The following is a 15,773-nucleotide window of genomic DNA, read 5'->3' on the forward strand; positions in this document are numbered from 1 at the left end:
GGTGTGAATAAAGACTGTAAGGATGTTACATAGTTTTAAGGTTTTTAGGAAGAATAGATTCGAAGTTAGATTCTGCAATGACGAATCCTAATTTATTTAGTGAGATCTCAAAGAAAGAAAGACCTTGCTTGTATACAGTACTTTTGCACAATCACCAGAGTCTCAAAACACTTTATAGTCAATGAAGCAATTCATTGATGTGATACAGGGAATAGAAAGAGTGCAGGAGGTCACTTTTGAAGTTTATATGGAGCAAAAAGAAAACCTCCCAGGAACTTACCATAACGACTGTAATTAGAAAGCAAAGGTTACAGCAGAAAAATCAGAGGATTCAGAATATCTTTTGTACCTTGTTGCAAATTAGGACAAAAATTTCTGGTCAATGAAAAATGTGACAGTAAACTGCTCCTCTCTCCACAGATAAGAATAATAGCATGTTGGATATATCTCTGGACTAACAATCCATAAATTCAAATTTCAATCTCATCATGGCAGCTGGGAATTTAATTTAAATTAATAAATTAGTGCAAGATGAAAACTTAGGACAAGTAATTATGACAGACTGGTGTAAAAAGAACACAGACGTTCTTTAATGAAAGGAAATCTGTCTCCTAGGAGACTCCAGACACAAAGCAATTTGGTTGGCCTTTTAAAGGGGCTTCGCATGGCACCCAATTAAGGATAATTAAGAACAGGCATTAACACTGGCCTTGCCATTTCCAGAGTCTGATCTGCTGAGCATTCCCTATGTTTTGTCTTTATTTAATTTGACCCCAGTGGAAGAGTAAAATATGTTGTAGTTGATAAGCAATGGGCAGATATTTAAGGAAATATTCTATTCCTCCCAACTAAATTAAATTCCAGAAAGGAAGAAAGATTGTAAGCAGGGCAGAAAACATCCGGGCTGAGCAAGGAAGATAAAGATAATATAAAGACAAAACCTAAGGCATCCCATATTGCAAAGGCCACTGGCAGATTTGGAAGATTGGAAAACTTTCAAAGATCAACGAACAGTTATGACAGATGTAATAAAAAGAGAAAGAAGTAAATTAAGAAAGAAAACTATTGCAAAATATAAAAAACAGATAGCAAAAGCTTCTATAAATATATAAAAAGATTGAATGCAATTAAGGTGAATGCTGGTCCCTTGGAGGAGATGACTGGGGAGTTAATAGTAGGGAACACAGAAATGGTGAAGATACAATGAATATTTTGCCTCAGTTTTTATGGTGGAAAACAATAGTACCATGCTGTAGAAAGGGAGAAACTTAGAAAAATTGTCACCAGGGAAAAAGGACTGAGCAAACTATTGGGAATGAAAGCAGACAGATCCCAGGGACTTAAAAGAAATTGTTAACAGAGAGCAGACCCACTGGTTATAATATTTCAAACTTCCCTGGATGCTCGCAAAATTCCAGTGGATTGGAAAAATGCTAATATAATGCCCTTATTCAAAAAAAAGGCGGCAGCAAGTAGGAAATTATAGACCAGTTAGTTTAAAATCTGTCATTGGAAAACTATTAGAATCCATTATTAAGGAAGTAATAACAAGACATTTGGCAAAACTCAGAGTCAGCAAGATTTTATGAAGGATAAATCATGTTTGACTAATTCTCCACAGTTCTTTGAAGATGTAACCAGCAAAGTTGATAATGGAAATCCTGTAGATGTCGTATGTCTGAACTTCCAGAAGGGATTTGATAGGATGCCACACAAAATGTTCATGCACAAGGGAAGATCACAGTGGCAATTTATTGGCTTGGGTATAGGACTGGCTAACTAACAGAAAGCAGAGAAACAGGGTAAATGGGTGTTGTTCCGGATGAAAAGATGGTAAGTGGGGTACCATAGATTTTAATCCTTGGGCCCCAACTATTTACTTTTTGTTTTGACTGGTGCAGACTCAAAGGCCCATAGTTCTCCATAGTTCTATATGGACAGGTGAGGTGAATAGGCCAAACCTTGGCCACTGGAGTTTAACATAGATGTGTGAAGTTGGACAATTTCAAGGCAACTAATTATCGAAGTGGAGAGAAATCTCCAAGTGCTTCAGTAGGAGGATCTGAGTGTCCTCATGCATGAATCCGAAAGAAAGAATATGCAGTTAAAGGGAGGTAATAAGGAAGGGAAATGGAACTTTGAGATTTATTGATAAAGGAAAAGAACATTAAATTAGGAAAGTTTTGCTGCAACTGTACAAGGTATGGAGTATTGCGTAGGAGAATGTGAGGACTGCAGACATTGGAGATCAGAGTCGAGAGTGTGGTGCTGGAAAAGCACAACAGGTCAGGCAGCATCCGAGGAGTAGAAGAAACGACAAAGAGCCTATGCCCAAAATGTCGATTGTCCTACTTCTCAGATGCTTCTGACCTGCTGTGCTTTTCCAGCGTCACTCTCTTGACATGGAGTATTACGTACAAATTTGGTCCCCTTACTTCCGGAGGGATATAGTTGAATTGGAGGCAGTTCAGAGGACATTCACTGGCTTGATTCTAGAAAAGAAGCATTTATCTTATGAAGAGAGATTGAGCAGTGTAGACCTATAATCTGTAGCATTAAGATGCTAAAGGGGATTGACAAAGTAGAAAGGATGTTTTTTCTTGTGGGGAAATTAATTCTCCTAAAAGGGTCGTGAATCTGTGAAATTCACTGTCTACAGCACACTAGATGCTGGGACATTGAGTAATTTTAAAGGAGGAGATGGACAGATTTTTCATTAGTATTGAGTTAAAGGGTTATGGAGAACAGGCAGGAAAGAGGATTTAAGGCTAAGATGACATCAGCCATGATTGTAACGAAAAGTGGTGCACGGTCAAGTGGCTGAATTGCCCACTCTTGCTTCTCGTTCTTACATTTTCATACTCATTCCAGGTTTCCAGCAATACATGGTATTTTGTTTTTTAATCTATAAAGAATGATAGCTTGAAAGGTAATGGAGATCATTTTTCTTAATTACAGAGAAAACTTTAACAGAGGAGAAATTTAACTTGCAGTAAGAGATAGAATGAATAGAATAAATTAGTTGCCAGTTCAGAGCACATTTTGAGGATAATGAAAGAGATAATGTCAAAACCAACATTCTTAATGGCGATCAAACTCTGGAAATAAAAAGTAATTAATGACAATCATAAACCAGAATTAAGCAAAGGTTGTGAGACTAAAAGCTGACAAGTGCCCTGAATTTGCCTGCTTACATCCTAAAATTTGGGGGGAAAGAATGTAGCTATGAAAATAGCATTTGTTCTATCTTCCAGAATTTTAGAAGGGTAAAAGCTCAAATCAAATGTTAGATATGTGTAAACAGAGCATTTACATCATAACATGATGAAACAGAATAATTTATAGAAGGGATACCATAATTGCCAAAGTAATTATTTGAGAAAAAGTAACTAGCAGGATGGATTAGGGAGAACCACTGGGTGTAGGGAAGTGAAAAAGAGCTATTCAGCCCTGTTCCAGTACCCAATGTTTAGCCCCTAACCTCATGGGTTATAGAATCATAAAACAATTGTGCACATGCACTTCACTGTCAAGGGCTCGGCCTCAACACAATTTCATGCATTAAGTTTCAGATCTCCATCATCTGGGTTAAAACATCTCTCCTCAATTCAATTCTACTCTTTCTGCATTTTCCTTTTCACCTAAACTCTTGTCATTGACCTATCTACAAAAAGAAATAGGCTCTCCCTATACACTCTATATTGGTCCCTCAGTTTTAAATCTCTGCTCAGTCTCCTCAGAAATGGCTGGCTATAAACACAGATAAATAACTCCATAACCAATATGTCAGAACCCTGCCACATCTAGTCATGAATGATAGTGAACAAATTAAAAAGCTAGCAGAAAGAAGGCTTCAAAAACATTCCCATCCTAGATGAGGAACAGCACAGTATATCAGTGCAGGTGACAAGACATTGTCAACTTTAACCACAAGTATCAAGCAGATGAGCCATCAGAGGTTTACCTGGAGGCTCTCAACATCATATAATATACCGTCAGACAAGTTGATTAACTCCATGCAATATCAAAGGGACAGCAGAAAGCAAGAGCTTCAGCAAAAGCTACAAGGTTATATATCCCAGCAATACTATTAAAATCCTGTGCTCCAGAACTCGCCACATTCTAAAATCTAATATAGCTACACAGACATCTATCCAACAAATTTTTAAGAAACTGCCCAGCTATGCCCTGACTGCAAAAGCAGGACAAATTTAATCTAGCCTAAGATTGCCCGATTTACTTATCTCAAAATCATCAGTAAAGTAACAGATGATGTCATCAATAGTGTTATCAAGCAGCATTTACTCAACAACAAGCTGGTCACAGATGCTTCGTTAGGGTATTGTCAGGGCCACTCAAACACAGACCTCATTACAGCCTTAGTTCAAACATGGATGAAACAGCTTAATTCAAGATGGGAGGGGAGGATGACAATACTTAACATTAAGGAAGCATTCATGTGCAGTATCAAGCAAAACATAAGTTTGGGGAATTGAGGTAGGAAAAGATCTCCAAGGATTAGAGTCACAACAAGGACATAAGATAATGATTGGTAGTTGTTGGATGGCAATTAACTCAGCCTCAGGACATCCTAGGCCCAATCCTCCTCAGCCACTTCCATCAATGTCATTCACTCCAACAAAAGGATAGAGATTTGGATGCTTGTCGATGGCTGCAGTATTCAGCACCATTCACAAATCCTTGGATACTGAAGCAGTCGATGCTGCATTAAATAAAATCTATACAACATTTAGGCTTGAGCTGATCAGAGCATAGAAACATTTGTGCCACACAATTCCAAGACAATTACAATTTCAAATAAAAGCGAATCTAAATATTTCCCCTGAACATTTTTTTACATTATCATTCCAGAATTCCCCATCACCTACATACTGACAGTTAACTAGAAACTTAACTGAAACAACCATATAATTACTGTGCCTACAAAAGCAGGTCAGAAGTGGAAATTCTGCAGCAGGCTACTCACTTCATAAGGTCCCAAAGCCTGTTCATCATCTACACCACATTGCCAGCAAACCACACACTATCTTGACTCAGAACTCTATTAACATTGCTTCATTATCACTGGTCAAATTCTTTAAGCTAACTCCCAAACAACAGTACAGGTGCACATATAAGTCATGAACCATTTATAAAGAAGGTGACTCAGTATCAACTTCATAAAGGCAGTTATATGTCTGCAATAAGTGCTGGCTTTGTCAACACTATTGCACAGTGGCAGCAATGTGTACCATCTACAAGATGTACTTCAGCAATTAACCAATGCTCCTCCCAAACGAATTTACCAACCAGAAAGGCAGAAGAGCCTCACAGTGCCAGAGACCCGGGTTCAATTCCCGCCTCAGGCAACTGTCTGTGTAGAGTTTGCATGTTCTCCCAGTGTCTGCGTAGGTTTCCTCCAGGTGCTCCGGTTTCCTCCCACAGTCCAAAAATGTGCAGGTTAGGTGAATTGGTCATGCTAAATTGCCTGTAGTGTTAGGTGAAGGGGTAAATGTAGGGGAATGGGTCTGAGTGGGTTGCTCTTTGGAGGGTCGGTGTGGACTTGTTGGGCCGAAGGGCCTGTTTCCACACTGTAAGTAATCTAATCTGATCTAATACACAGGAATACTACCATCTAAAAGTTCCCTCCAAGCCACACACCATTCTGATTTGGATCTACATTACCAGTGTCGTTGGGTCAAAGTCCTGGACCTCCCAACACAACAGCACTACAGTGTACCCATTCCTCTAAGTCTGCAAGAGTTCAAGAAAGCAATGTTCACACATCCAAAGAACAGGTGTTCTTGAAGTTAGCATAAAGGGAACCAAAAGCACTACACTTTAGAAATATTTATTAGCTCCACAGATAATTCAACTCAGTAAGACATGAAGTTGCCTTATCAAATTCATGCTGAACTGTCCTTAAATTTGTCCCTTGCCAAATTATGATTTCTAACATTCTCATTCTTTTTCCCAACAATTTTCCCAGAACAGAGGACAGACTGGTTGGCTTTTTATGACTTAATCTATCTAATCTTTTTCTTTTAACTTACAGGAACATAGTTGATGGACTGAATTCTGGAATAAGCGAATTGTCAGATGAGATGATGAGTAAACAAGGCTTTTTGGGAGTTTAGGAGAATGAGAGGTAGTCAAATTGAAATACAAATTTTTCAGGGACTCAATAGGGTAGCGGCTGAGAGGGTAGGTGTTCCTGTTAGCTCGGAAATCTAGATTTTGGTAATTAGCCTCAGAATAATGGATCAGCTCTTTTAGCATTGAGATGAGAAATATCTTTGATCAGAGAGTCATGAACCTTGGTATTCCCTACAAGAGACCTGTAGATGCTTAGTCGTTGAGTTCATTCAAGTCAAATATCAAAAGATTTTTAGATACTACAGCAATCAAGGGATATGGAAATAAGGTGTGGCAGAAGATCAAAGATTAGCCATGATCTTATCAAGTAGCAAAGCAGACGTGGGGGGCCTCCCATTCCAATTTATTCTGTTCACTGTGAGCTTTCACATAGATTGCAGTTAAGGTTGGAGAAAAATTGGTTCATTTGCTGTTCAAGGATGGTGATAGATACTGAAGAGGATCACAGAAATAGCCAAGTTATTTTTGGCAAAGCATCATATGAAGTGTGGAAACCTTTCACTACAGAAATGTTTTCTCTTTCAATAATTATCCAGCTACATTAAGTAAGTCAAAATCTAATCTGCCTCCACCAACTCTCAGGCACTATAGTCCTGAATGCCTACAGCTCCAACACTACTCAAGAAGTTGGACATTATCTAGGTCAAAGCAATCCACTTGTTTGGCACCCATCCAACACCTTCAACATTCACCCCCTTCACCACTATTGCACAGTGGCAGCAATGTGTACCATCTACAAGATGTACTTCAGCAACTAACTAATGCTCCTCTCAAACTAAATGGTATTTACCAACCAGAAACATAGGAATATTACCATCTGAAAGTTCCTTCTAAGCCACACACGATTCTGATTTGGAACTACATCACCAGTGTCGTTGGGTAAAAGTGCTGCACTTCCCAACACAACAGCACTCCAGTGTACCTATTCCTCTAAGACTGCAAGGGTTCAAGGTGGCACTCACTACCAACTTCTGAAGTGTAATGAGGGAGAGGCAATAAATGCTGATCTAGCCAGCAAACTTTCACTCCAGGGAGGAATTAGAATTCCAGTTCCTAACCATGTGCTGCATAATGTTAGGTAAGGAGTAAATGTAGGGGGATGGGTGGGTTTCGCTTCGGCGGGCGGTGTGGACTTGTTGGGCCGAAGGACCTGTTTCCACACTGTAATCTAATCTAATCTAATCTAATCTAAATAAATAAAGAACAAATGCTTTCTTCACATTGCCTTTAGCAAATAATCAAATCATCTTAAATCGGTGTCATCAGGTTCTTGGTCCTTTTTTTAAATCAATAGAAACAAACAGTTTCACCTTATTTATTTGTCCAAACCCTGCCTGATTTTAAACAACTCTATCAAATCTCTTCTCAATTCTTCTGAGGAGAACAACCTCAGATTCCCAGATTTATTCATGGAACTGAAGTTCCTCATCTCTAGAATCACTCTCTTAAACCTTTTCTGCATCCTTTCCAATGCCTTCAAACCTTTCCCAAAATGTGTTGCTCAGAATTAGACAATGATTTTCCAGTTGGGATCAAACTGACATTTCATAAACAATAACTTGCTAGGCTTTGTAATCTATGTCTTTAGTTATAAGGCATATGATCCCTTGTGTTTTATTAACTGCTTTCTGAACCTACAGCTGCCTTCAATACTTTGTGCATATATACTTCCAGGATACTCTTCCAATTATCATTGTTCGAGTACCTTCAACTTGCTCTTTAACTGCATCACGAAAACTTGACTTCATTGGTTGCAACAATCTAACAGAAAGAACTGCTACCATTTGCTCAGAATTCAACTGATTTTGGCTTCACCAAGAACAGCCAAATCCCAAGAGTGAATATAACTTTAATAGAAAATTTATCAAAAATGACACCTTTACTGCAATTTAATTTCAAATTCAGAACAACTTACTAAAAATGATAATTATTTTTACTATTTAAATCAACAGTACCAGGATTAATGGCTTCATTTTAAAAAATATTAGTACTTAAAATATTATAATAACTTCTCATCTTACTTACACTCTTTATCTTGATGCTGCCCCATTCATCATCCTAAAAATAAAGCAAAAAATCTGGTTATCAAAGAAATATTGGTGAGGAAATTTAAACAGACTTGATAAAAGATTGGCTTACTTTGATAACCTTGGTTGAAAGCAATTGTGATGTATTTCAAACAGGCTTCAAACCTCAAGAAATTACAAAGCTTCACGGAAGATCAATATGTTTGCAATGTATTAGGCTTGTTGCTCCAAGTTGCAATACGAGTACATGTGTCTGGGGAATTTAGCTATTGGGTACGTAAAATAAGGGAAGGTAACAGATCCATGGAGACAGGAAATTATACATAAACTAAAATTACAGAAATAAATTTCTGTCTCTGATTCAGGCTAAAAGTAAAGAAGGTACTCATCTTATAAGCAAGTAAGATGCTCTTTCCGATTGCTTCCACAATGAAGCAAATTATCCAAAAATGGTGGGTAGGATTAGATTGCCATTAGGCTGCTTCTCTGCAATATTTAAATTACAATGCCCCTCTATTCAGTTCAAAGTCCCAAAAGTGACTTAAAATTACAGTCCATTCAGCCAGTGATATACAGGGAAAACAGTAAAAATAAGACCTAATTCATGAAGGAAATATACTTAAACATCAGTGCAGAAGAAACAGAACACCAGGCAGGAAGTGCTGATTAAAATCAGGAAGACTAGATGTAAAATTTAGAAATATGACTGTAGTCTTAGTTGTGTGTCTCAATTTTTAGACTGAAATTTGGAGGCCAATTTATGAGCAAGTGGGGTAATGTTACATTTTCTATTGATGGATTAATGGGGAGAAGCATATATTAATAGCAACTTAATTGGAAGTCATATTTAAAGATTATTTTCTTGAACTATCTTGAACAAATGTTGTATTTGTTAACAAAATGCTAGCACTAACCTTAAAAAAACATAGCAATTCACTTAAGCTAAAACTTGGTGAGCCAACTGAAAAAGGAAATTGCACTTGTTAATGATAAAGGTTAAATTGAAATACTTATAGGGGCACATGCTGCAGTGGTAGTGCCCCCAACGTCTGAGTTTGAAGACGTGGGTTAAGTCCCACCTGTCCCAGAGGTGCGTGATAATACCTCTAACATGTCAATATAGAAAATATCTTCCACAGGCCCACCACTATCCGAGTGAAAATATCTTTGAAAACTACAGGTGGATCATCAGTTCATATTATGGCCTCTTTGGCACCTCACTTGTCTGTGAATCACAAGATCCAATGTCCAAATCACGATTGAGAGGTTGAATACAAATATCAAGGTTGAAATTCATATTAGTACTCTTGTTGTGCAGTGATAGTGTCCCTACTGCTAAACCTGGCGACATGGATTCAAGTCCCACCTGCTCCAGAAGTATGTTTGATTTAAAAAACAATTGAAATGCTTATTTCTTCTATCAATACAGATGAGAACAGGCAATTCAGTCAAAGATACTTGAGGATACAGCTTTCAACATAATTTTAACGTTCTGGCTTCAGTTTTAAAAAAGGAACCAAAGTAATAAAAATAAGCAGAGACAAAATGATTCCACATGAGGAAGAAAATCTGGCTAGTTTTAGATTCTTCCTGGACAGCATACAGTTGATCTGTTTTCTGGGTTTCAGGTAACGAGGGGTAAGGAGGAACATGAAATATAAAATTATCCTCATAAAAACAGTTTTGATCAAACTACCCCATACAGTATTAATACAAAGAAAACTTACCTTTAGTGTGCCTCCTTTAATCATAACCTTCTGCCTTTCAGGCTGAACTCCAGTTAATGCAAATAACTGTGCTTTGAAAACTACAGGTGGATCATCAGTGTTCAACTCTAATCCATCAAATTTCTCCTTCCCCCATTTGACATTTACTGAAAAGCAAACAGAAATTCTCATTCATTCAACAAGAATATTTTCCACAGTAACATTACAGGTAATTTCTTAGAGCTTCTCCCTCATTAGATATGACCGCAACGGATCATCCCACTTAGTCCCGTGCTCTTGCCTTTGCCTCTTGAAATCATTCAATGTTTCATGGCAGAGAATTCCACAGGCTCACCACTATCTGAGCGAGAATAAATTTCTCCTCACCTCAGTTCAAAACGGACTATCCCATATCTTTAGACTGTGACCTGGAATCCAAGCTATCAGAAACATCCTTCATGCATTTACCCTGTTACATTTTATATGTTTCTCATTCTCCCAAACTCCAGTGAATACAGTCATAACCAAACCAGATTCTCTTCATACATTAGCCCTGTTATTGCAGGAATTAGTCTGGTAAACCTTCGATGCACTCCCTTCAAAGTGCAGAACATATTTCCTCAGATAAAGGAGACTAAAACTATATCAATACTCCAGGTGTAATCTCACCAAGTCCCTGTACAATTTCAGCAAGATATCCCTACTCCTACACTCAAATCATCTTGCTATGAAGACCAACACACCACTTGCCTTCTTCACTGCCTGCATGTTTACTTTCAGCGACTGGTGCATAAAGACCAGGTCTTGTTGCATCTTTCCTTTTCCCAATTTATCACCATCCAGGAAATCCGCCTTCCTGTTTCTACTACCAAAGTGGGTAACCTTATCTGCCAAGCATCTAACCATTTATTCAACTTGTCCAAATCACACAGAAGCACCTCAGCATGCTCTTCATAGTTCACCCATGCATGCAGCTTTGTGTCATATGCAAACCTGGAGATATTCAACTTAGATCCCTCATTTAAATCATTAAATATATACTGTGAAAAGCTGGAATCCAAGCTCCAATCCCTGAGGTAGGCCACTGGTCACTTTCTGTCATTCAAAGAACTACCTGTTAATTCCTCCTTTGGCTGCTGACTACCAACCAAGTATCTATCTATGTTAGTATTCTACTCCCAATCTCATGCACTTTAATTTAAATGCTAAGCTCTTGTGTAGGAGCTTACTGAAATCCTTCTGATAGTCCAAGTAAACAATGTACATTGATTTCCCCTTATTAACTCTATTAGTTACATCCTCCAAAAATTCCAACAGATTTGCCAAAAATGATTTCCCTTTCATAAAACAATGTCCAATCCTGTCAATACTTTAGTGTTCTGCTCTTACAGCTTTTATAATGGACCCCTGCATTTTCCCTATGATGTCAGGCTAACCAGTCTATAATTCCAACTTCTTTTCAAGTAGTTGGGGGGGTGTTTACATTAGCTACCCTCCAATCCATAGGAACTTCCAGAGTCAATGGAATTTGAAATATGACCACCAATGCATCTACTATTTCGAGGGATACTTTGTTAGGTATTCTGGGATGTACATTATTGAACCATGAGGACTTGTCAGTCTTTAATTCCAATTTCCCAACTAATATGATTTCCTTCAGTGCCTTTCTCAGTAGACCATCCCCAAAATTTTTGGGGTATTATTTTATCTCTGTGTGAAGACACAACAAAATATATATTTCACTGGCCTAATATCTTGGTTCTCCATTATAAGTTCTGTTTTCTGACTGTAAGGGACATTTGACTTCACTAGTCTTTTGCTCTTCACATACAAACGGATTATAAAAGCTTCTATAGGTATGTTCGCTGCAAACCTATTCTTGTACTCTATTTTTCCCCTTTAGTTCTTCTTTGCTTAAATCTAAGGTCTGCTACTCTTGTTTAGCCAATTTGTATGCCTGTACCTTGGATCTAATACTATCGCTAATTTCCCTTGTTAGCCATGGTCAGGTCCTTTCCAGTTTTACTTTTCTGCTAGACAGAGTGACCGTAATATGGTACAATTCTTGACTAAGATGGAGTTGACTATGAACTGCAACCACAAATTGTTGCAGTTCCTCCATGCATTCTTTAAAATGTTTATCTATCCACTTTTGGTAATCCTCCCCACTTTATCACAGGCAGCTCACACCTCATACCAGTGTAACTCACTCTATTTAGAATCAGGACCTAGTCTCAGAGTCAATTCCATCTTAGTCAAGAATTGCACCATATTACGGTCACTCTTTCCCAGGGTATTGTGCACAGCTCAATTGCCAATTATTCAATTTTCTCTCCCTAGCGCACAAACCATCATATTGATTAACATTACATAAATTGTTCATGCAATATGGAACTGCTAAACATTTAGTTGACACAGATGTGAAGTAACATCTTCACAGCCAACGAAATTACTGCCTCAGGATTAGTTAACGTAATGTACTTAGGTTGCATAAACTTAACAGGAAGACCATCTAAGTTATCACTGTGAAACAGTCATTTTCTGACATTAGTCATAAATGTGCCTTTCAGCTAGTCTACACTTGATATCGGGAGTAAGCATTTTTGTTTCAATTAGAAGCTTCCTTCTGAGTCAGATCCACTCATTTGCTTTCTCTGAACTTTCTCAATACACTTCAGATTTAATGAATCACAAAGTTATTGCATACAGTGAAAATACTGTAGCTTGGGAGGTCATGTTGCGGCTGTACAGGACATTGGTTAGGCCACTATTGGAATATAGCAGGTCAGGCAGCATCCGAGGAGCAGGAAAATCCTGATGAAGGGCTTTTGCCCGAAACGTAGATTTTCCTGCTCCTAGGATGCTGCCTGACCTGCTGTGCTTTTCCAGCACCACTCTAATCTAGACTCTGGTTTCCAGCATCTGCAGTCCTCACTTTTGCCAACTGTTGGAATATTGCATGCAATTCTGGTCTCCTACCTAACAGGAAGATATTTTGAAACTTGAAAGGGTTCAGAAAAGATTTACAAGGATGTTGCCAGGGTTGAAGGTTTTGAGCTATAGGGAGAGGTTGAATAAGCGAGGGTTTGTTTTCCCTGGAGCATCGGAGGCTGAAGGGTGACCTTATAGAAATTTATAAAATCATGAAGGGCATGGTTAGGATAAATAGTCAAAGTCTTTTCCCTGGGGTGGGGGAGTCCAGAACTAACAGCATAGGTTTAGGGCGAGAGGGGAAAGATATAAAAGGGACCTAAGGGGCAACTTTTTCACGCAGGGTATGGTACGTGTATGGAATGAGCTGGCAGAGGAAGTGGTTGAGGTTAGTACAATTGCAACATTTAAAAGACATTTGAATGGGTATATGAATAGGAAGGATTTGGAGGGATATGGGCCAGGTGCTGGCAGGTGGGACTAGATTGGGTTGGGATATCTGGTCGGCATGGACAAGTTGGACCGAAGGATTTGTTTTTGTGCTGTACATGTCTATGACTCTATTGCAATTAGCTGTTAAAATGAAAAAGCCTATTAACTGACAAGTCCTTGAAGGACCATTGACAATTAAAAGGAAAAACCCACAATCTAAGCCACCTCATTCCAGAAATTACTAATTCTACTGGGTTTTAATTCAGATAATATTTTATTGGAAATATCCGTCAGGTTCTTCGCTAAACAATTTTTCAACTTTTATTTACTATCTCATAACCATGGACGACTCAGCCGGTTGATCTTTGCTGGCAGAATCCAGACTGCCTTCTCAGTTTCCAGGTTAATTCTACTGACTACTTTCTGCCACAAGGCTGAGGGCTGCTTATATTTCTTCTTCTAGCTACAAACAAGATAAATCTTTGATCAAATCCAAACTTCCCTTGAGCCCCACCCATAATATGAATGATATGAAGTCAAGATACAAGAGCAGATGAAGGCCACTTAGCTCAGAGTCTGCTTGTCATTTAGTGATATCATGCTTGACCCAATAATGATCCTCAACTTCATTTTCCTGCCTCAATGTCCCTAGACTCCCTTGTTGATTTAAGATCTGTCCCTCAGCCTTATATTATATGTAATACATTTTCTCTGCTTAAAGTGCAGGCCTAATTAACAATCAAATGTTGACACTCTTAAAACAGTGAGATATACACCAAATCAAAAGTGAAATGACCTGCATTGAAAAAACCTTCTGCTTTCACAGTCCATCTCTATGACAACATGGGGTACTTTAAGATGGTCTGAAACTGAAATGTCATCAAATTATTTTGCTTCAACACAACTCAAACACTGCAACGCATATTAATAACTCATAGTGCTAATAGAGTTCATGAACTATTCTCCAGAATTACTCCCAAGGTCAAGGGATTCTTGTTTTCAAACTGGCTGTCAGTTTACTTTCATCCTGGAACAACATGAACTTAAATCTCTTGAACTAATGGTAACCCTTCTGAATCATTTTAAGCCTAGGGACAGATCACTCATTGTTCACGTTTTATATTTCATCCTTTGGTAAACAAAAGATCAACATGAAATCGTTGTTAATTACAACCCGAAAGCTTGAAGTGCATTCCTTGAGATGATAACTAATTATTAACCAGATGTCCTCGTTTATCTTATTAAATGAAATACTTTTGTTTCACATATTCTAAAGCATATCCAGTTCTAATTCATATTTGACATAGAACATTGCTTTTTGAATTGTTGACTTTTATTTAAATCGGACCAGCAAATGAATGTCGGCTAAATGACAATCCGAAGAAAATACAGTCTCGTTATTTAAATCTTCATTCGCTACAGTATGCATGCCTGTAAAGTAACTGCAAAAATGAATATTTCACCTGACATAAAAACATCACACCTCGATCATTTAATTTAAAAAGTTACTCAATTCATGTTTCATTAAGTTAAAAAAGTTTTAAATTAACATCTGAAGTAAATTTTGAATGGAATTGTTTACACATAAAACGATGAAACTTCTTGAAATCAACATTTAAAAGTGAGACTGGGGAACTGAAGGGGGCAGTAGCAGTGGCGGCCACCGGCCCAGCTTTCTGCACAATCATTGCAGCAGCTTTTATTTTTGCAAATTGTACACACTGCTGCCTAGCTCTATACGACAAAAAAAGAGCAAAAATAGAAGAGAAAAGAGAAACATTTTCCATTTTCATCTCCAGAAACTCGACATGTTATTTAGACACGATTGCTTCAGATGCGGCCCAAGGAGCCAACAACCTCCATCCACCTCATTGCTTTCAGCTGACACCGCCTCCAATTCGCACAGGGCCTGCACACTGATAATGAACAAAGCGCGGTTACAGTGATCAGAACAGCCTGGGGATCCTGACACCCCGGGACACACGAATTATTTTACTGCGTTAAGGCAATGTAAGGGGAAGCGGCGGACACTGGCTACCTGTGAAGACCGGCATGTCGCTGCTACTCCTGCGATCCGACGAAAGCTCGAGCCCGGCCTCGGCCTCATTCAAACCCTGCCCCCAGCCCGCGCGCCATCGCGCCTGCGCATTTCTTCGCTCAGACTGATAATGGTGGAGCTTTTAGCATCGAATATCAGTAACTGGCCCTCCAACTTTGGGCCAAAGATCAGTTTGAAAGAAGTGACTATAGGGAATGAAGGTAGTCAACTTCGTGGCGAAACATATAGGCTTTTAGACTGAAAACCGTCAAATTAACTGGCTTCCCCCTTATCATATCTTTCCAAAAGATGGCTGTCTGAAACACGTAATATACTTCCAGACACATCATTAGAGCAGCCTTCGTGAAAAACCCAAACGACTCATTATATTACTGAGTGTAGTCGGGAGAAAGGTCACAGTTTAAAGTCTTACAGTCTGAGTGAACTAAGGGCCTACCGATGAAAGAACCCTCAGCCTGTAGA

The 15,773-nt window shown here is 38.5% G+C and overlaps 1 protein-coding gene across 2 annotated transcripts in view; it reads right to left on the bottom strand.

Annotated features, from left to right (window-relative positions):
* Positions 1-15,432, bottom strand: part of usp14 (ubiquitin specific peptidase 14 (tRNA-guanine transglycosylase)) — a 58,393-nt gene extending 42,961 nt beyond the window's left edge. The window contains exons 1-3 of one of the 2 annotated variants that reach the window (XM_043688242.2): positions 15,291-15,432; positions 9,911-10,056; positions 8,182-8,214 (exon numbers count right to left, since the gene is read on the bottom strand). In XM_043688242.2, coding sequence (XP_043544177.1) covers positions 8,182-8,214; positions 9,911-10,056; positions 15,291-15,306 — 195 coding nt within the window. In that variant the 5' untranslated portion in view covers positions 15,307-15,432. Of the gene's footprint in view, positions 1-8,181; positions 8,215-9,910; positions 10,057-15,287 lie in introns of both variants that reach the window. The other variant, XM_043688245.2, reaches the window with a different exon arrangement.
* Positions 15,433-15,773: the final 341 nt, after the last annotated feature.

The sequence above is a fragment of the Chiloscyllium plagiosum genome, unplaced genomic scaffold (assembly GCF_037043375.1).
Source record: "Chiloscyllium plagiosum isolate Xiang-an unplaced genomic scaffold, Cpla_swu_hap1 HiC_scaffold_4, whole genome shotgun sequence".
Classification (NCBI taxonomy): Eukaryota; Metazoa; Chordata; class Chondrichthyes; order Orectolobiformes; family Hemiscylliidae; genus Chiloscyllium; species Chiloscyllium plagiosum.